General features: G+C 50.7%; 1 protein-coding gene across 1 annotated transcript; it reads right to left on the bottom strand.

Moving 5' to 3' along the window:
* Positions 1–746: 746 nt before the first annotated feature.
* LOC144490835 (SH2B adapter protein 1-like) lies at positions 747–21,038 on the bottom strand (the record flags this gene model as incomplete). The annotated part of the gene is made up of 6 exons (XM_078208531.1): positions 20,137–21,038; positions 6,281–6,382; positions 5,457–5,548; positions 3,059–3,165; positions 1,684–1,884; positions 747–961 (listed from the first exon to the last, which is right to left on the bottom strand). Coding segments are annotated over exons 1-6 (1,596 nt in total), but the record flags the coding sequence as incomplete, so codon positions are not given.
* Between the last annotated feature and the right edge of the window lie 300 nt (positions 21,039–21,338).

Raw genomic sequence — 21,338 nt, 5'->3', positions numbered from 1 at the left:
TAACCCTTAATTCCCTTACCGATCAGGAATCCATCCATCCGCGCTTTAAACATATTCAGCGAGGTAGCCTCCACCACCTCAGTGGGCAGAGAATTCCAGAGATTCACCACCCTCTGGGAGAAGAAGTTCCTCCTCAACTCTGTCTTAAACCGACCCCCCTTTATTTTGAGGCTGTGCCCTCTAGTTTTAACTTCCTTACTAAGTGGAAAGAATCTCTCCGCCTCCACCCTATCCAGCCCCCGCATTATCTTATAAGTCTCCATAAGATCCCCCCTCATCCTTCTAAACTCCAACGAGTACAAACCCAATCTCCTCAGCCTCTCCTCATAATCCAAACCCCTCATCTCCGGTATCAACCTGGTGAACCTTCTCTGCACTCCCTCCAAGGCCAATATATCCTTCCTCATATAAGGGGACCAATACTGCACACAGTATTCCAGCTGCGGCCTCACCAATGCCCTGTACAGGTGCATCAAGACATCCCTTAGCCTGAAGGAGAAATGGTTTCAACAATTCACTCTCCTCCTGCATCACTCCAGAGGCAGATTCTACTCAATAAATACAGCTTAATCATCTAACAACCTGAATTACTCCGGTGAAAATCGTTCCAATTTAAATTTGCCAGATTATACTGAATAAACACAGTTGAATAATCTCTTAACCTGCAGTGCTCCAGTGCGGACAGACCCCCCCGAGGCTCTCCTCGACTTGCGGTGGCCACTCGCTCCATCTGCTTCGGTACTCACCTTGGCCTTGCCTTGGAAGTTGAACGTCAGCACGTATTCGCCTCTCCGCGTCTCGCTCTGCCGCACCAGGAACACGCCGTGGCTACTTGGACCGCCCGCCAGCACCAGCTGCGCCGCCTTCAGCCGCGAGAGGGTCCCGTGGAACCAGGGGTACTCGGAGAGGGGGTGGTCACCCTCGCCGAGGTCTTGGTCGACTTGGAAGATGAAGGGCGAGCCTGGGGAGAAGGAGAGCGGGAGTCAGCAAAGGAGCATGCGACTGCGAGAGGGGGGGGGGGGGGGGGGGGGGGGGGGGAGGAGGGGGGCGCGCGCGAGGGGGGAGGAGGGGGGCGCGCGCGGGGGGGGGGGGAGGCGAAACCGAGCGCGTGGGCGCCAAAGCGACAGCGCACTTGCAAGAGAGAGAGAAAGCGAGAGACAGCGAGCAAAAGAGAGAGATTGGCCGTGCTAAACTGCCCCTTCGTGTCAGGGAGATTGGCCGGGTAAATGCACGGGATTATGGGGATAGGGAGGGATTGCGGTCGGCACAGACTGGATGGCCCGAATGGCCTCCCTGTGCACTGCAGGGATTTTATGACTCGACGGTGACCAGATTTATTTTGAAATAAAAAACGGAGTTGGGGAACGGGTGGGGAGGTGGATTTGAGATCAACCATGATCTGATTGGATGTCGGAGCAGGCTCGAAGGGCCGAATGGCCTCCCTCCTGTTCCCGGAGTCCCAGATCCGCCGCCATCTTGAATATTGTCCATCGCTTTTGGTCAACTTCCTGTCAAGGCCAGAGCCACTTCCTGTCACAGGTTCCCAGCTCAAGAGCCGTCACCTGCCTCCCCGCGCCACCCCCCCCCCCCCGCCACCTTCTGCTCCATTAACCCACCCACACAGTGCGGTCCTGAGGCCAACAAACATCCCACCCTCCAATGCAGAGGAGGAGCGAACCGTACCTGCGGCGTCTGGGGTGTCCGGGAAGGGGGTGGGGGTGGTCGGGGGGACGGCCTGTAACCGCTCCAAGGTCTCCTCGATAGGGATGCGAGGGGGCAATTCGGGGGGCAGCAGCTCCAAGGACCCCAGGCGGGTAGGGGTGATGGAGAAGGAGCTGGGGGAGACCGAGACGGAGGGTCGTTCAGTTAGACCACCATAGGCACCTGGAGAGAGAGAGAGAGAGACAGAGAAAGGGTGACAGACCGCAGGCAAAAAATGACCCTCCCCTGACGCTCCCTCAGCACCGACCCTCCCACAGTGCGACGCTCCCTCAGCACCGACCCTCCCACAGTGCGGCGCTCCCTCAGCACCAACCCTCCCACAGTGCGGCGCTCCCTCAGCACCGACCCTCCCACAGTGCGGCGCTCCCTCAGCACCGACCCTCCCACAGTGCGGCGCTCCCTCAGCACCGACCGTCCCACAGTGCGGCGCTCCCTCAGCACTGACCCTCCCACAGTGCGGCGCTCCCTCAGCACCGACCCTCCCACAGTGCGGCGCTCCCTCAGCACTGACCCTCCCACAGTGCGGCGCTCCCTCAGCACCGACCCTCCCACAGTGCGGCGCTCCCTCAGCACCGACCCTCCCACAGTGCGGCGCTCCCTCAGCACTGACCCTCCCACAGTGCGGCGCTCCCTCAGCACTGACCCTCCCACAGTGCGGCGCTCCCTCAGCACCGACCCTCCCACAGTGCGGCGCTCCCTCAGCACTGACCCTCCCACAGTGCGGCGCTCCCTCAGCACTGACCCTCCCACAGTGCGGCGCTCCCTCAGCACTGACCCTCCCACAGTGCGGCGCTCCCTCAGCACTGACCCTCCCACAGTGCGGCGCTCCCTCAGCACTGACCCTCCCACAGTGCGGCGCTCCCTCAGCACCGACCCTCCCACAGTGCGGCGCTCCCTCAGCACCGACCCTCCCACAGTGCGGCGCTCCCTCAGCACCGACCCTCCCACAGTGCGGCGCTCCCTCAGCACTGACCCTCCCACAGTGCGGCGCTCCCTCAGCACCGACCCTCCCACAGTGCAGCGCTCCCTCAGCACTGACCCTCCCACAGTGCGGCGCTCCCTCAGCACTGACCCTCCCACAGTGCGGCGCTCCCTCAGCACCGACCCTCCCACAGTGCGGCGGTCCCTTAACACTGACCATCCCACAGTGCGGCGCTCCCTCAGCACTGACCCTCCCACACAGTGCGGCGCTCCCACAGCACTGACGCTCCCACACAGTGCGGCACTCCCTCAGCACCGACCCTCCCACAGTGCGGCGCTCCCTCAGCACCGACCCTCCCACAGTGCGGCGCTCCCTCAGCACCGACCCTCCCACGGTGCGGTGCCCCCTCCTTACCTTGGGAGATGTGGTCGGAGCTGCCACAGGGGATCATGGGAAGCTCTCGGCTTGGCATACTGTCAGAGTGGTTGATACACCCCAAGGGGAGGGCCTCCTCGCTGTCCCTGTAAAACACACCAAGAACAGTCAACCTTCCGCCATGCAACGCCGGAGCCCTTCCAGGATTCCCCCTGACGTCAACAAGTTGCCTGCCCTCTGACACGACCTCTGACCTTTTTCTTTGGTCTGGTGGGACACGGGCGTTTGGGCCCCCTTCTGCACTGTCGGGGGTTCTCTGGCCTCTGTGGAGTCCCACAGTATTTTGCAACAGGCTGAAGTATCTGTGACGTGTTGGACTGACATGCTAACGCAAAATGAAATCGAATCAGAGCTAATTAGATCGCGTGCCTTCCATATCAGAACGATACAATTGCAATGAAGTTTGCCTCGCTGCCTCAGATCTTCAGCGGGGTCTTTAGCACTGGGTACGAGGTCCCTGACCATCTGACGGTTCCCCCATGGCCAAGCTTAATGCTCTGATTCGATTTACTATTGTCTTGCGTTGGGATGCAGTGAAAAGTATTGTTCCTTGCGCGCTATACAAAGCATACCGTTCATCGAGTACAGAAGGGAGAAGGAAAAGGATTGGATTTGATATTGTCACGTGTTTTGGGATACAGTGAAAAGTATTGTTCCTTGCGCGTTACACAAAGCATACCGTTCACAGAGAAGGAAAGGAGAGGGTGCAGAATGTCGCGTTACAGTCACAGCTCAGGGTGCAGAGAAAGATCAACTTAACGCGAGGTCGGTCCATTCAAAAGCAGCAGGGGAAGAAGCTGTTCTTGAGTCGGTCGGTACGTGACCTCAGACTTTTGTATCTTTTTCCCGACGGAAGAAGGTGGAAGAGAGAATGTCCGGGGTGCGTCGGGGGGGGGGTCCTTAATTATGCCGGCTGCTTTTCCCCCCCCCCCGCCCCCCGAGAGAAGTGTAGACAGAGTCAATGGATGGGAGGCTGGTGATGGATTGGGCTACATTCACGACCCCTTTTGTAGTTCCTTGCGGTCTTGGGCAGAGCAGGAGCCCCAGACCAAGCTGTGATACAACCCAGAAAGAATGCTTTCTATGGGGCATCTGTAAAAGTTGGTGAGAGTTTATCATGAACTCTGGGATATGGGCGCTGCTGACTGGCCAGCATTCATTGGCCATTTCCCATTGCCCCCTGGGGAAGGGGGGGGGGGGGGGGGGGGTCAGCCGCCATCTTGAATCGCTGCAGTCCCCCGCGTGTGTGTGTGGTGTAGGTACGCCCACGGCGCTGTTAGGGAGGGAGCTCCAGGATTTTGACCCCAGCCACAGTGAAGGAACGGCCGATATATTTCCAAGTTAGGATTGGGGGGCGGGGGGCAGCTTGGAGGGGGGGAAACTTGCAGGCGGTGGGTGTTCCCCATGCGTCTGCCGCCCCCTCCCCTTGTCCTTCGAGGTGGGGCGGGTTTGGAAGGTGCTGTGGAAGGAGCCTCGGCGAGTCGCTGCGGGGCATCCAGTAGTTGGTGCACACAGCTGCCGCTGTGCGTGGGTGGTGGAGGGAGTGAGTGTCGAGGGTGGGGGGTTAGCGTGTCGATCGAGCGGGGGGGGAGGGGGAGGGAGCGAGTGTCGAAGGTGGGGGGTTAGCGTGTCGATCGAGCGGGGGGGGAGGGGGAGGGAGTGAGTGTCGAAGGTGGGGGGTTAGCGTGTCGATCGAGCAGGGGGGGAGGAGGGAGTGAGTGTCGAAGGTGGGGGGTTAGCCTGTCGATCGAGCAGGGGGGGAGGAGGGAGTGAGTGTCGAAGGTGGGGGGTTAGCCTGTCGATCGAGCAGGGGGGGAGGAGGGAGTGAGTGTCGAAGGTGGGGGGTTAGCGTGTCGATCGAGCAGGGGGAGGGGGAGGGAGTGAGTGTCGAAGGTGGGGGGTTAGCGTGTCGATCGAGCGGGGGGGGGAGGAGGAGGGGAGCTGCTTTGTCCCGGATGGTGTTGAGCTTCCCCAGTGTTGTTGGGAGCCGCACCCATCCAGGCGAGTGGAGATTATCCCCTCACACTCCTGACTTGTGTCCTTGTCGATGGTGGGACAGACTTTGGGCCGCGGGGGGAGTCAGGAGGGGAGTTACTCTCCGCAGGATTCCCAGCCTCTGACCTGCTCTGGGAGCCACAGGATTTATCTGGCTGGGTCTCGGTTCAGTTTCTGGTCAGTGGGAACCCCAAGGATGTTGTTAGTGGGGGGAGGGAGGGGGATTCAGCGATGGGAATACCATTGAACGTCAAGGCGGGGAGATGGTTAGATTGTCTCTCATTGGAGTTGGGCTTTGCCTGGCACTTGTGTCTGGCGCGAATGTTACTTGGCACTTGTTGGTCCCCAACCCCTTGTGCCACCGATTCCCCACAAAACTCACCCCGGGCTCATACACTCCTGAATGTCGGAGAGCCAGGAACGCATCTGTAATGAGTCAACTGTCTCCAGAATGTAGTCCATTGAGTCCTCCATCTGCGGGGAAACACAGGGTTAGATACAGAGTAAAGCTCCCTCTACACTGTCCCCCATCAAACACTCCCAGGACAGGTACAGCACGGGGTTAGATACAGAGTAAAGCTCCCTCTAAACTGTCCCCATCAAACACTCCCAGGACAGGTACAGCACGGGGTTAGATACAGAGTAAAGCTCCCTCTACACTGTCCCCCATCAAACACTCCCAGGACAGGTACAGCACGGGGTTAGATACAGAGTAAAGCCCCCTCTACACTGTCCCCCATCAAACACTCCCAGGACAGGCACAGCACGGGGTTAGATACAGAGTAAAGCTCCCTCTACACTGTCCCCATCAAACACTCCCAGGACAGGTACAGCACGGGGTTAGATACAGAGTAAAGCTCCCTCTACACTGTCCCCATCAAACACTCCCAGGACAGGTACAGCACGGGGTTAGATACAGAGTAAAGCTCCCTCTACACTGTCCCCATCAAACACTCCCAGGACAGATACAGCACGGGGTTAGATACAGAGTAAAGCTCCCTCTACACTGTCCCCATCAAACACTCCCAGGACAGGTACAGCACGGGGTTAGATACAGAGTAAAGCTCCCTCTACACTGTCCCCCATCAAACACTCCCAGGACAGGTACAGCACGGGGTTAGATACAGAGTAAAGCTCCCTCTACACTGTCCCCCATCAAACACTCCCAGGACAGGTACAGCACGGGGTGAGACAGCGAGTACTTACTTTCAGAACGAAAGTGTTCTCCTTGTCAGGCATTTCCAGTGAGGTGCTGGTCCGGACATCCATTATGGAGGAACAGCGAATACTGACACGGGGTTTCGTGGACTAGAGAGAGGGAAGAGAGATGAACAACACGGAGCAAACCCCTCGATTAGATTCCAGTCTGTAACTCACTCCCGGGGAGCTGTTATTCTATATATAAACCCCCCCGAACCCCTCGATTAGATTCCAGTCTGTAACTCACTCCCGGGTATCTGTTATTCTATATAGAAACCACCCCGAACCCCTCGATTAGATTCCAGTCTGTAACTCACTCCCGGGTATCTGTTATTCTATATATAAACCACCCCGAACCCCTCAATTAGATTCCAGTCTGTCACTCACTCCCGGATATCTGTTATTCTATATATAAACCACCCCGAACCCCTCAATTAGATTCCAGTCTGTCACTCACTCCCGGGTATCTGTTATTCTATATATAAACCACCCCGAACCCCTCGATTAGATTCCAGTCTGTAACTCTCTCCCGGGTATCTGTTATTCTATATATAAACCACCCCGAACCCCTCGATTAGATTCCAGTCTGTAACTCACTCCCGGGTATCTGTTACTCTATATATAAACCACCCCGAATCCCTCGATTAGATTCCAGTCTGTAACTCACTCCCGGGTATCTGTTACTCTATATATAAACCACCCCGAACTCCTCGATTAGATTCCAGTCTGTAACTCACTCCCGGGTATCTGTTATTCTATATATAAACCACCCCGAACCCCTCGATTAGAGTCCAGTCTGTAACTCACTCCCGGGTATCTGTTATTCTATATATAAACCACCCCGAACCCCTCCATTAGATTCCAGTCTGTAACTCACTCCCGGGTATCTGTTATTCTATATATAAACCACCCCAAACCCCTCGATTAGATTCCAGTCTGTAACTCACTCCCGGGTATCTGTTATTCTATATATAAACCACCCCAAACCCCTCGATTAGATTCCAGTCTGTAACTCACTCCCGGGGAGCTGTTATTCTATATATCAACCACCCCGAACCCCTCGATTAGATTCCAGTCTGTAACTCACTCCCGGGTATCTGTTATTCTATATATAAACCACCCCGAACCCCTCGATTAGATTCCAGTCTGTAACTCACTCCCGGGTATCTGTTATTCTATATATAAACCACCCCGAACCACTCGATTAGATTCCAGTCTGTAACTAACTCCCGGGGAGCTGTTATTCTATATATAAACCCCCCCGAACCCCTCGATTAGATTCCAGTCTGTAACTCACTCCCAGGTATCTGTTATTCTATATATAAACCACCCCGAACCCCTCGATTAGATTCCAGTCTGTATCTCACTCTCGCGTATCTGTTATTCTATATATAAACCACCCCGAACCCCTCGATTAGATTCCAGTCTGGAACTCACTCCCGGGTATCTGTTATTCTATATATAAACCACCCTGAACCCCTCGATTAGATTCCAGTCTGTAACTCACTCCCGGGTATCTGTTATTCTATATATAAACCACCCCGAACCCCTCGATTAGATTCCAGTCTGTAACTCACTCCCGGGTATCTGTTATTCTATATATAAACCACCCCGAACCCCTCAATTAGATTCCAGTCTGTAACTCACTCCCGGGTATCTGTTATTCTATATATAAACCACCCCGAACCCCTCGATTAGATTCCTGTCTGTAACTCACTCCCGGGTATCTGTTATTCTATATATAAACCACCCTGAACCCCTCGATTAGATTCCAGTCTGTAACTCACTCCCGGGTATCTGTTATTCTATATATAAACCACCCTGAACCCCTCGATTAGATTCCAGTCTGTAACTCACTCCCGGGTATCTGTTATTCTATATATAAACCACCCCGAACCCCTCGATTAGATTCCAGTCTGTAACTCACTCCCAGGTATCTGTTATTCTATATATAAACCACACCGAACCCCTCGATTAGATTCCAGTCTGTAACTCACTCCCGGGTATCTGTTATTCTATATATAAACCGCCCCGAACCCCTCGATTAGATTCCAGTCCGGAACTCACTCCCAGGAATCTGTTATTCTATATATAAACCACCCCGAACCCCTCGATTAGATTCCAGTCTGTATCTCACTCTCGCGTATCTGTTATTCTATATATAAACCACCCCGAACCCCTCGATTAGATTCCAGTCTGTAACTCACTCCCGGGTATCTGTTATTCTATATATAAACCACCCTGAACCCCTCGATTAGATTCCAGTCTGTAACTCACTCCCGGGTATCTGTTATTCTATATATAAACCACCCCGAACCCCTCGATTAGATTCCAGTCTGTAACTCACTCCCGGGTATCTGTTATTCTATATATAAACCACCCCGAACCCCTCGATTAGATTCCAGTCTGTAACTCACTCCCGGGTATCTGTTATTCTATATATAAACCACCCCGAACCCCTCAATTAGATTCCAGTCTGTAACTCACTCCCGGGTATCTGTTATTCTATATATAAACCACCCCGAACCCCTCGATTAGATTCCTGTCTGTAACTCACTCCCGGGTATCTGTTATTCTATATATAAACCACCCTGAACCCCTCGATTAGATTCCAGTCTGTAACTCACTCCCGGGTATCTGTTATTCTATATACAAACCACCCTGAACCCCTCGATTAGATTCCAGTCTGTAACTCACTCCCGGGTATCTGTTATTCTATATATAAACCACCCCGAACCCCTCGATTAGATTCCAGTCTGTAACTCACTCCCGGGTATCTGTTATTCTATATATAAACCACCCCGAACCCCTCGATTAGATTCCTGTCTGTAACTCACTCCCGGGTATCTGTTATTCTATATATAAACCACCCTGAACCCCTCGATTAGATTCCAGTCTGTAACTCACTCCCGGGTATCTGTTATTCTATATATAAACCACCCCGAACCCCTCGATTAGATTCCAGTGTGTAACTGACTCCCGGGGAGCTGTTATTCTATATATAAACCACCCTGGACCCCTCGATTAGATTCCAGTCTGTAACTGACTCCCGGGGAGCTGTTATTCTATATATAAACCACCCCGAACCCCTCGATTAGATTCCAGTCTGTAACTCACTCCCGGGTATCTGTTATTCTATATATAAACCACCCCGAACCCCTCGATTAGATTCCAGTCTGTAACTCACTCCCGGGTATCTGTTATTCTATATATAAACCACCCCGAACCCCTCGATTAGATTCCAGTCTGTAACTCACTCCCGGGTATCTGTTATTCTATATATAAACCACCCCGAACCCCTTGATTAGATTCCAGTCTGTAACTCACTCCCGGGTATCTGTTATTCTATATATAAACCAACCCGAACCCCTCGATTAGATTCCAGTCTGTAACTCACTCCCGGGTATCTGTAATTCTCTATATAAACCACCCCGAACCCCTCGATTAGATTCCAGTCTGTAACTCACTCCCGGGTATCTGTTATTCTATATATAAACCACCCCGAACCCCTCGATTAGATTCCAGTCTGTAACTCACTCCCGGGGAGCTGTTATTCTATATAAACCACCCCGAACCCCTCGATTAGATTCCGGTCTGTAACTCACTCCCGGGGAGCTGTTATTCTATATATAAACCACCCCGAACCCCTCGATTAGATTCCAGTCTGTAACTCGCTCCCGGGTATCTGTTATTCTATATATAAACCACCCCGAACCCCTCGATTAGATTCCAGTCTGTAACTCACTCCCAGGTATCTGTTATTCTATATATAAACCATCCCGAACCCCTCGATTAGATTCCAGTCTGTAACTCACTCCCGGGTATCTGTTATTCTATATATAAACCACCCTGAACCCCTCGATTAGAGTCCAGTCTGTAACTCACTCCCGGGTATCTGTTATTCTATATATAAACCACCCCGAACCCCTCGATTAGATTCCAGTCTGTAACTCACTCCCGGGTATCTGTAATTCTATATATAAACCATCCCGAACCCCTCGATTAGATTCCAGTCTGTAACTCACTCCCGGGTATCTGTTATTCTATATATAAACCACCCTGAACCCCTCGATTAGAGTCCAGTCTGTAACTCACTCCCGGGTATCTGTTATTCTATATATAAACCACCCCGAACCCCTCGATTAGATTCCAGTCTGTAACTCACTCCCGGGTATCTGTTATTCTATATATAAACCACCCTGAACCCCTCGATTAGAGTCCAGTCTGTAACTCACTCCCAGGTATCTGTTATTCTATATATAAACCACCCCGAACCCCTCGATTAGATTCCAGTCTGTAACTCACTCCCGGGTATCTGTTATTCTATATATAAACCACCCCGAACCCCTCGATTAGATTCCAGTCTGTAACTCACTCCCGGGTATCTGTTATTCTATATATAAACCACCCCGAAACCCTCGATTAGATTCCAGTCTGTAACTCACTCCCGGGTATCTGTTATTCTATATATAAACCACCCCGAACCGCTCGATTAGATTCCAGTCTGTAACTCACTCCCGGGTATCTGTTATTCTATATATAAACCAACCCGAACCCCTCGATTAGATTCCAGTCTGTAACTCACTCCCGGGGAGCTGTTATTCTATATATAAACCACCCCGAACCCCTCGATTAGATTCCAGTCTGTAACTCACTCCCGGGTATCTGTAATTCTCTATATAAACCACCCCGAACCCCTCGATTAGATTCCAGTCTGGAACTCACTCCCGGGTATCTGTTATTCTATATATAAACCACCCCGAACCCCTCGATTAGATTCCAGTCTGTAACTCACTCCCGGGGAGCTGTTATTCTATATAAACCACCCCGAACCCCTCGAGTAGATTCCATTCTGTAACTCACTCCCGGGAAGCTGTTATTCTATATATAAACCACCCCGAACCCCTCGATTAGATTCCAGTCTGTAACTGACTCCCGGGGAGCTGTTATTCTATATATAAACCACCCCGAACCCCTCGATTAGATTCCAGTCTGTAACTCGCTCCCGGGTATCTGTTATTCTATATATAAACCACCCCGAACCCCTCGATTAGATTCCAGTCTGTAACTCACTCCCGGGTATCTGTTATTCTATATATAAACCATCCCGAACCCCTCGATTAGATTCCAGTCTGTAACTCACTCCCGGGTATCTGTTATTCTATATATAAACCACCCCGAACCCCTCGCTTCGATTCCAGTCTGTAACTGACTCCCGGGGAGCTGTTATTCTACATATAAAGCACCCCGAACCCCTCGATTAGATTCCAGTCTGTAACTCACTCCCGGGTATCTGTTATTCTGTATATAAACCACCCCGAACCCCTCGATTAGATTCCAGTCTGTAACTCACTCCCGGGTATCTGTAATTCTCTATATAAACCACCCCGAACCCCTCGATTAGATTCCAGTCTGTAACTCACTCCCGGGTATCTGTTATTCTATATATAAACCACCCCGAACCCCTCGATTAGATTCCAGTCTGTAACTCACTCCCAGGTATCTGTTATTCTATATATAAACCACCCTGAGCCCCTCGATTAGATTCCAGTCTGTAACTCACTCCCGGGTATCTGTTATTCTATATATAAACCACCCCGAACCCCTCGATTAGATTCCAGTCTGTAACTCACTCCCGGGTATCTGTTATTCTATATATAAACCACCCCGAACCCCTCGATTAGATTCCAGTGTGTAACTGACTCCCGGGGAGCTGTTATTCTATATATAAACCACCCTGGACCCCTCGATTAGATTCCAGTCTGTAACTGACTCCCGGGGAGCTGTTATTCTATATATAAACCACCCCGAACCCCTCGATTAGATTCCAGTCTGTAACTCACTCCCGGGTATCTGTTATTCTATATATAAACCACCCCGAACCCCTCGATTAGATTCCAGTCTGTCACTCACTCCCGGGTATCTGTTATTCTATATATAAACCACCCCGAACCCCTCGATTAGATTCCAGTCTGTAACTCACTCCCGGGTATCTGTTATTCTATATATAAACCACCCCGAACCCCTCGATTAGATTCCAGTCTGTAACTCACTCCCGGGTATCTGTTATTCTATATATAAACCACCCCGAAACCATCGATTAGATTCCAGTCTGTAACTCACTCCCGGGGAGCTGTTATTCTATATATAAACCAACCCGAACCCCTCGATTAGATTCCAGTCTGTAACTCACTCCCGGGTATCTGTAATTCTCTATATAAACCACCCCGAACCCCTCGATTAGATTCCAGTCTGTAACTCACTCCCGGGTATCTGTTATTCTATATATAAACCACCCCGAACCCCTCGATTAGATTCCAGTCTGTAACTCACTCCCGGGGAGCTGTTATTCTATATAAACCACACCGAACCCCTCGATTAGATTCCGGTCTGTAACTCACTCCCGGGGAGCTGTTATTCTATATATAAACCACCCCGAACCCCTCGATTAGATTCCAGTCTGTAACTCGCTCCCGGGTATCTGTTATTCTATATATAAACCACCCCGAACCCCTCGATTAGATTCCAGTCTGTAACTCACTCCCAGGTATCTGTTATTCTATATATAAACCATCCCGAACCCCTCGATTAGATTCCAGTCTGTAACTCACTCCCGGGTATCTGTTATTCTATATATAAACCACCCTGAACCCCTCGATTAGAGTCCAGTCTGTAACTCACTCCCGGGTATCTGTTATTCTATATATAAACCACCCCGAACCCCTCGATTAGATTCCAGTCTGTAACTCACTCCCGGGTATCTGTTATTCTATATATAAACCACCCTGAACCCCTCGATTAGAGTCCAGTCTGTAACTCACTCCCAGGTATCTGTTATTCTATATATAAACCACCCCGAACCCCTCGATTAGATTCCAGTCTGTAACTCACTCCCGGGTATCTGTTATTCTATATATAAACCACCCCGAACCCCTCGATTAGATTCCAGTCTGTAACTCACTCCCGGGTATCTGTTATTCTATATATAAACCACCCCGAAACCCTCGATTAGATTCCAGTCTGTAACTCACTCCCGGGTATCTGTTATTCTATATATAAACCACCCCGAACCGCTCGATTAGATTCCAGTCTGTAACTCACTCCCGGGTATCTGTTATTCTATATATAAACCAACCCGAACCCCTCGATTAGATTCCACTCTGTAACTCACTCCCGGGTATCTGTAATTCTCTATATAAACCACCCCGAACCCCTCGATTAGATTCCAGTCTGTAACTCACTCCCGGGTATCTGTTATTCTGTATATAAACCACCCCGAACCCCTCGATTAGATTCCAGTCTGTAACTCACTCCCGGGGAGCTGTTATTCTATATAAACCACCCCGAACCCCTCGAGTAGATTCCATTCTGTAACTCACTCCCGGGGAGCTGTTATTCTATATATAAACCACCCCGAACCCCTCGATTAGATTCCAGTCTGTAACTCACTCCCGGGGAGCTGTTATTCTATATATAAACCACCCCGAACCCCTCGATTAGATTCCAGTCTGTAACTCACTCCCGGGTATCTGTTATTCTATATATAAACCATCCCGAACCCCTCGATTAGATTCCAGTCTGTAACTCACTCCCGGGTATCTGTTATTCTATATATAAACCACCCCGAACCCCTCGCTTCGATTCCAGTCTGTAACTGACTCCCGGGGAGCTGTTATTCTACATATAAAGCACCCCGAACCCCTGGATTAGATTCCAGTCTGTAACTCACTCCCGGGTATCTGTTATTCTGTATATAAACCACCCCGAACCCCTCGATTAGATTCCAGTCTGTAACTCACTCCCGGGTATCTGTAATTCTCCATATAAACCACCCCGAACCCCTCGATTAGATTCCAGTCTGTAACTCACTCCCGGGTATCTGTTATTCTATATATAAACCACCCCGAACCCCTCGATTAGATTCCAGTCTGTAATTTACTCCCGGGTATCTGTTATTCTATATATAAACCACCCCGAACCCCTCGATTAGATTCCAGTCTGTAACTCACTCCCGGGTATCTGTTATTCTCTACATAAACCACCCCGAACACCTCGATTAGATTCCAGTCTGTAACTCACTCCCGGGTATCTGTTATTCTATATATAAACCACCCCGAACCCCTCGATTAGATTCCAGTCTGTAACTCACTCCCGGGTATCTGTTATTCTGGAGATAAACCACCCCGAACCCCTCGATTAGATTCCAGTCTGTAACTCACTCCCGGGGAGCTGTTATTCTATATATAAACCACCCCGAACCCCTCGATTAGATTCCAGTCTGTAACTCTCTCCCGGGGAGCTGTTATTCTATATATAAACCACCCCGAACCCCTCGATTAGATTCCAGTCTGTAACTCACTCCCGGATATCTGTTATTCTATATATAAACCACCCCGAACCCCTCGATTAGATTCCAGTCTGTAACTCACTCCCGGGTATCTGTTATTCTATATATAAACCCCCCGAACCCCTCGATTAGATTCCAGTCTGTAACTCACTCCCGGGTATCTGTAATTCTATATATAAACCACCCCGAACCCCTCGACTAGATCCCAGTCTGTAACTCACTACCGGTGAGCTATTATTCTATATATAAACCACCCCGAACCCCTCGATTAGATTCCAGTCTGTAACTCATTCCCGGGTATCTGTTTTTCTATATATAAACCACACCGAATCCCTCGATTAGATTCCAGTCTGTAACTCTCTCCCGGGTATCTGTTATTCTATATATAAACCACCCCGAACCCCTCGATTAGATTCCAGTCTGTAACTCACTCCCGGGGAGCTGTTATTCTATATATAAACCACCCCGAACAGATTCCAGTCTGTAACTCACTCCCGGGGAGCTGCGATTCTATATATAAACCACCCGAACCCCTCGATTAGATTCCAGTCTGTAACTCACTCCCGGGTATCTGTTATTCTCTATATAAACCACCCCGAACACCTCGATTAGATTCCAGTCTGTAACTCACTCCCGGGGAGCTGTTATTCTCTATATAAACCACCCCGAACCCCTCGATTAAATTCCAGTCTGTAACTCACTCCCGGGTATCTGTTATTCTGTATATAAACCACCCCGAACCCCTCGATTAGATTCCAGTCTGTAACTCACTCCCGGGTATCTGTTATTCTGGGGATAAACCACCCCGAACCCCTCGATTAGATTCCAGTCTGTAACTCACTCCCAGGTATCTGTTATTCTCTATATAAACCACCCCGAACCCCTCGATTAAATTCCAGTCTGTAACTCACTCCCGGGTATCTGTTATTCTGTATATAAACCACCCCGAACCCCTCGATTAGATTCCAGTCTGTAACTCACTCCCGGGTATCTGTAATTCTCTATATAAACCACCCCGAACCCCTCGATTAGATTCCAGTCTGTAACTCACTCCCGGGTATCTGTTATTCTATATATAAACCACCCCGAACCCCTCGATTAGATTCCAGTCTGTAATTTACTCCCGGGTATCTGTTATTCTATATATAAACCACCCCGAACCCCTCGATTAGATTCCAGTCTGTAACTCACTCCCGGGTATCTGTTATTCTCTACATAAACCACCCCGAACACCTCGATTAGATTCCAGTCTGTAACTCACTCCCGGGTATCTGTTATTCTATATATAAACCACCCCGAACCCCTCGATTAGATTCCAGTCTGTAACTCACTCCCGGGTATCTGTTATTCTGGAGATAAACCACCCCGAACCCCTCGATTAGATTCCAGTCTGTAACTCACTCCCGGGGAGCTGTTATTCTATATATAAACCACCCCGAACCCCTCGATTAGATTCCAGTCTGTAACTCTCTCCCGGGGAGCTGTTATTCTATATATAAACCACCCCGAACCCCTCGATTAGATTCCAGTCTGTAACTCACTCCCGGATATCTGTTATTCTATATATAAACCACCCCGAACCCCTCGATTAGATTCCAGTCTGTAACTCACTCCCGGGTATCTGTTATTCTATATATAAACCCCCCGAACCCCTCGATTAGATTCCAGTCTGTAACTCACTCCCGGGTATCTGTAATTCTATATATAAACCACCCCGAACCCCTCGACTAGATCCCAGTCTGTAACTCACTACCGGTGAGCTATTATTCTATATATAAACCACCCCGAACCCCTCGATTAGATTCCAGTCTGTAACTCATTCCCGGGTATCTGTTTTTCTATATATAAACCACACCGAATCCCTCGATTAGATTCCAGTCTGTAACTCTCTCCCGGGTATCTGTTATTCTATATATAAACCACCCTGAACCCCTCGATTAGATTCCAGTCTGTAACTCACTCCCGGGTATCTGTTATTCTATATATAAACCACCCCGAACCCCTCGATTAGATTCCAGTCTGTAACTCACTCCCGGGGAGCTGTTATTCTATATATAAACCACCCCGAACAGATTCCAGTCTGTAACTCACTCCCGGGGAGCTGCGATTCTATATATAAACCACCCGAACCCCTCGATTAGATTCCAGTCTGTAACTCACTCCCGGGTATCTGTTATTCTCTATATAAACCACCCCGAACACCTCGATTAGATTCCAGTCTGTAACTCACTCCCGGGGAGCTGTTATTCTCTATATAAACCACCCCGAACCCCTCGATTAAATTCCAGTCTGTAACTCACTCCCGGGTATCTGTTATTCTGTATATAAACCACCCCGAACCCCTCGATTAGATTCCAGTCTGTAACTCACTCCCGGGTATCTGTTATTCTGGGGATAAACCACCCCGAACCCCTCGATTAGATTCCAGTCTGTAACTCACTCCCAGGTATCTGTTATTCTCTATATAAACCACCCCGAACCCCTCGATTAGATTCCAGTCTCTAACTGACTCCCGGGGAGCTGTTATTCTATATATAAACCACCCCGAACCCCTCGATTAGATTCCAGTCTGTAACTCACTCCCGGGGAGCTGTTATTCTATATATAAACCATCCCGAACCCCTCGCTTCGATTCCAGTCTGTAACTCACTCTCGGGTATCTGTTATTCTCTATATAAACCACCCCGAACCCCTCGCTTCGATTCCAGTCTGTAACTGACTCCCGGGGAGCTGTTATTCTATATATAAACCACCCCGAACCCCACGATTAGATTCCAGTCTGTAACTCACTTCCGGGTATCTGTTATTCTACATATAAACCACCCTGAACCCCTCGATTAGATTCCAGTCTGTAACTCACTCCCGGGTATCTGTTATTCTATATATAAACCACCCCGAACCCCTCGATTAGATTCCAGTCTGTAACTCACTCCCGGGGAGCTGTTATTCTATATATAAACCACCCTGAACCCCTCGCTTCGATTCCAGTCTGTAACTGACTCCCGGGGAGCTTTTATTCTATATATAAACCATCCTGAACCGCTCGATTGGATTCCAGTCTGTAACTCACTCCCGGGTATCTGTTATTCTGTATATAAACCACCCCGAACCCCTCGATTAGATTCCAGTCTGTAACTCACTCCCGGGTATCTGTTATTCTATATATAAACCACCCCGAACCCCTCGATTAGATTCCAGTCTGTAACTCACTCCCGGGTATCTGTTATTCTATATATAAAGCACCCCGAACCCCTCGATTAGATTCCAGTCTGTAACTCACTCCCGGGTATCTGTTATTCTATATATAAACCACCCCGAACCCCTCGATTAGATTCCAGTCTGTAACTCACTCCCGGGGAGCTGCTATTCTATATATAAACCACCCGAACCCCTCGATTAGATTCCAGTCTGTAACTCACTCCCGGGTATCTGTTATTCTATATATAAACCACCCCGAACCCCTTGATTAGATTCCAGTCTGTAACTCACTCCCGGGTATCTGTTATTCTCTGTATAAACCACCCCGAACACCTCGATTAGATTCCAGTCTGTAACTCACTCCCGGGGAGCTGTTATTCTCTTTAAACCACCCCGAACCCCTCGATTAGATTCCAGTCTGTAACTCACTCCCGGGTATCTGTTATTCTGTATATAAACCACCCCGAACCCCTCGATTAGATTCCAGTCTGTAACTCACTCCCGGGGAGCTGTTATTCTATATATAAACCACCCCGAACCCCTCGATTAGATTCCAGTCTGTAACCCACTCCCGGGTATCTGTTATTCTGGGGATAAACCACCCCGAACCCCTCAATTAGATTCCAGTCTGTAACTCACTCCCGGGTATCTGTTATTCTATATATAAACCACCCCGAACCCCTCGCTTCGATTCCAGTCTGTAACTGACTCCCGGGGAGCTGTTATTCTATATATAAACCACCCCGAACCCCTCGATTAGATTCCAGTCTGTAACTCACTCCCGGGTATCTGTTATTCTATATATAAACCACCACGAACCCCTCGATTAGATTCCAGTCTGTAACTCTCTCCCGGGTATCTGTTATTCTATATAAAAACCCCCCGAACCACTCGATTAGATTCCAGTCTGTAACTCACTCCCGGGTATCTGTTATTCTATATATAAACCACCCCGAACCCCTCGATTAGATTCCAGTCTGTAACTCACTACCGGTGAGCTATTATTCTATATATAAACCACCCCGAACCCCTCGATTAGATTCCAGTCTGTAACTCACTCCCGGGTATCTGTTATTCTATATATAAACCACACCGAACCCCTCGATTAGATTCCAGTCTGTATCTCACTCTCGCGTATCTGTTATTCTATATATAAACCACACCGAACCCCTCGATTAGATTCCAGTCTGTAACTCACTCCCGGGTATCTGTTATTCTCTTTATAAACCACCCCGAACCCCTCGATTAGATTCCAGTCTGTAACTCACTCCCGGGTATCTGTTATTCGATATATAAACCACCCCGAACCCCTCGATTAGATTCCAGTCTGTAACTCACTCCCGGGTATCTGTTATTCGATATATAAACCACCCCGAACCCCTCGATTCGATTCCAGTCTGTAACTCACTCCCGGGTATCTGTTATTCTATATATAAACCACCCCGAACCCCTCGATTAGATCCCAGTCTGTAACTCACTCCCGGGTATCTGTTATTCTATATATAAACCACCCCGAACCCCTCGATTAGATTCCAGTCTGTAACTCACTCCCGGGTATCTGTTATTCTATATATAAACCACCCCGAACCCCTCGATTAGATTCCAGTCTGTAACTCACTCCCGGGTATCTGTTATTCTATATATAAACCACCCCGAACCCCTCGATTAGATTCCAGTCTGTAACTCACTCCCGGGGAGCTGTTATTCTATATATAAACCACCCCGAACCCCTCGATTAGATTCCAGTCTGTAACTCACTCCCGGGTATCTGTTATTCTATATATAAACCACCCCGAACCCCTCGATTAGATTCCAGTCTGTAACTCACTCCCGGGTATCTGTTATTCTGTATATAAACCACCCCGAACCCCTCGATTAGATTCCAGTCTGTAACTCACTCCCGGGGAGCTGTTATTCTATATATAAACCACCCCGAACCCCTCGATTAGATTCCAGTCTGTAACTCACACCCGGGGAGCTGTTATTCTGTATATAAACCACCCCGAACCCGTCGATTAGATTCCAGTCTGTAACTCACACCCGGGGAGCTGTTATTCTATATATAAACCACCCCGAACCCCTTGATTAGATTCCAGTCTGTAACTCACTCCCGGGTATCTGTTATTCTATATATAAACCACCCCGAACCCGTCGATTAGATTCCAGTCTGTAACTCACACCCGGGGAGCTGTTATTCTATATATAAACCACCCCGAACCCGTCGATTCGATTCCAGTCTGTAACTCGCTCCCGGGTATCTGTTATTCTATATATAAACCACCCCGAACCCGTCGGAGGTTTGCGGTCCGTTTCTGACCTTTGGAGGGACGAAGAATTCGAGCAGATAGCCCTCTCCCTCGCTTGCCCGCCTCAGGAGGAGGCGACACTTGGTCCAGCGCGCCCTGCTGCTGCTGCTGATGTCATCGGCCGCGACGTAATTCAGGACCCCCTCGCGCCGCACGTCCCGCAGGTCGACCGGGTGGGGCGTCGCCGCCTTGGCGAGACGCAGACGCTCAAAGCGGTGAGACCACCGCTCGGCCGGATCCGTTGGCGGCGCGGAGGTGGAGGCGGAGGAGGCGTGGTGGGGGGCGTGCCCGGCGCTCGCTCGCCGCCTGTCCCCCCCGCTACTGCCCCCCCCGTCCTCCCCCCCTCCCCCGCCGCCCCCTGCCTTCCAGTGGAGGATTCCCCGCACGCTCCCCCGCACCGTGCGCCCCACGCTGCGCAGGGAGAATCGCTTGCGCAGGCGGGGGGGCTTGGCCAGGTCCTCGGAGCTGCGCGTCTGGGAGGGGGCGGGCGGGCGGGGGGCCTCGGGGGCCGGGGAGGGGGGCGAGGCCGGAGAGGAGACGGAGTCGTCGCTCAGGGCGGCCCCCCCTCCTCCCGCCTCCTCCCCGTCCTCCCCGCCGGTCGCCGCCCGCCCCAGCTCCGTCTCGAAGGCGCGCAGGAAGTAGCGGGCGAAGGTCTGTGCCACCCCACCCTCGGACCCCCAGCCCTCCCCGCCACCCGTCGCCGGACCGGGCAAGGTCCCCGCGTTCTCCCGCAGGAAGGCGCGGCAACTCCGGGCAAACTCCAGGGCGGCGGACTGAGCGTGGAGCTCACAGAACTCCCGCCAGTCGGACGGCAGTGACGGGGAGGATACGGCGAGGGGCGCCAGGGGCGAGGAAGGGGCCCCCGCAACGGGGGGCATGCCTCCGTTCATTGCTGGATCCAGACGGCAGCGAGTCAACTAGAGAGGGAGAGAGAGAGGGAGGATCACATTAGCCCGTGGTATATCAACACCTCATTATCCACCCCCTTTCCCCGCCCCCCCCCCCAGTATCCGTCCCTCTTTCATATCCGCACACTGCCCCCATGCTCAACTCCCTCCCCTTTCCCCCGCCCCAAGTCATCGTCTGCCTCCCTGATCTGCCCCATTCTGTTCCTCATATCCCTCCCCCTGTATCCTCCTCCAACATATCTCCCCATTATCCGTTCCTCGCTCGTATCCTCCCCAACGTATCTCACCCGTATCTCCCCACCAAC

The sequence above is a fragment of the Mustelus asterias genome, unplaced genomic scaffold, assembly GCF_964213995.1.
Source record: "Mustelus asterias unplaced genomic scaffold, sMusAst1.hap1.1 HAP1_SCAFFOLD_3891, whole genome shotgun sequence".
Lineage (NCBI taxonomy): Eukaryota > Metazoa > Chordata > Chondrichthyes > Carcharhiniformes > Triakidae > Mustelus > Mustelus asterias.
Note: the sequence above shows the minus strand (reverse complement) of the source record. Positions and strands in the feature narration are given on the sequence as shown.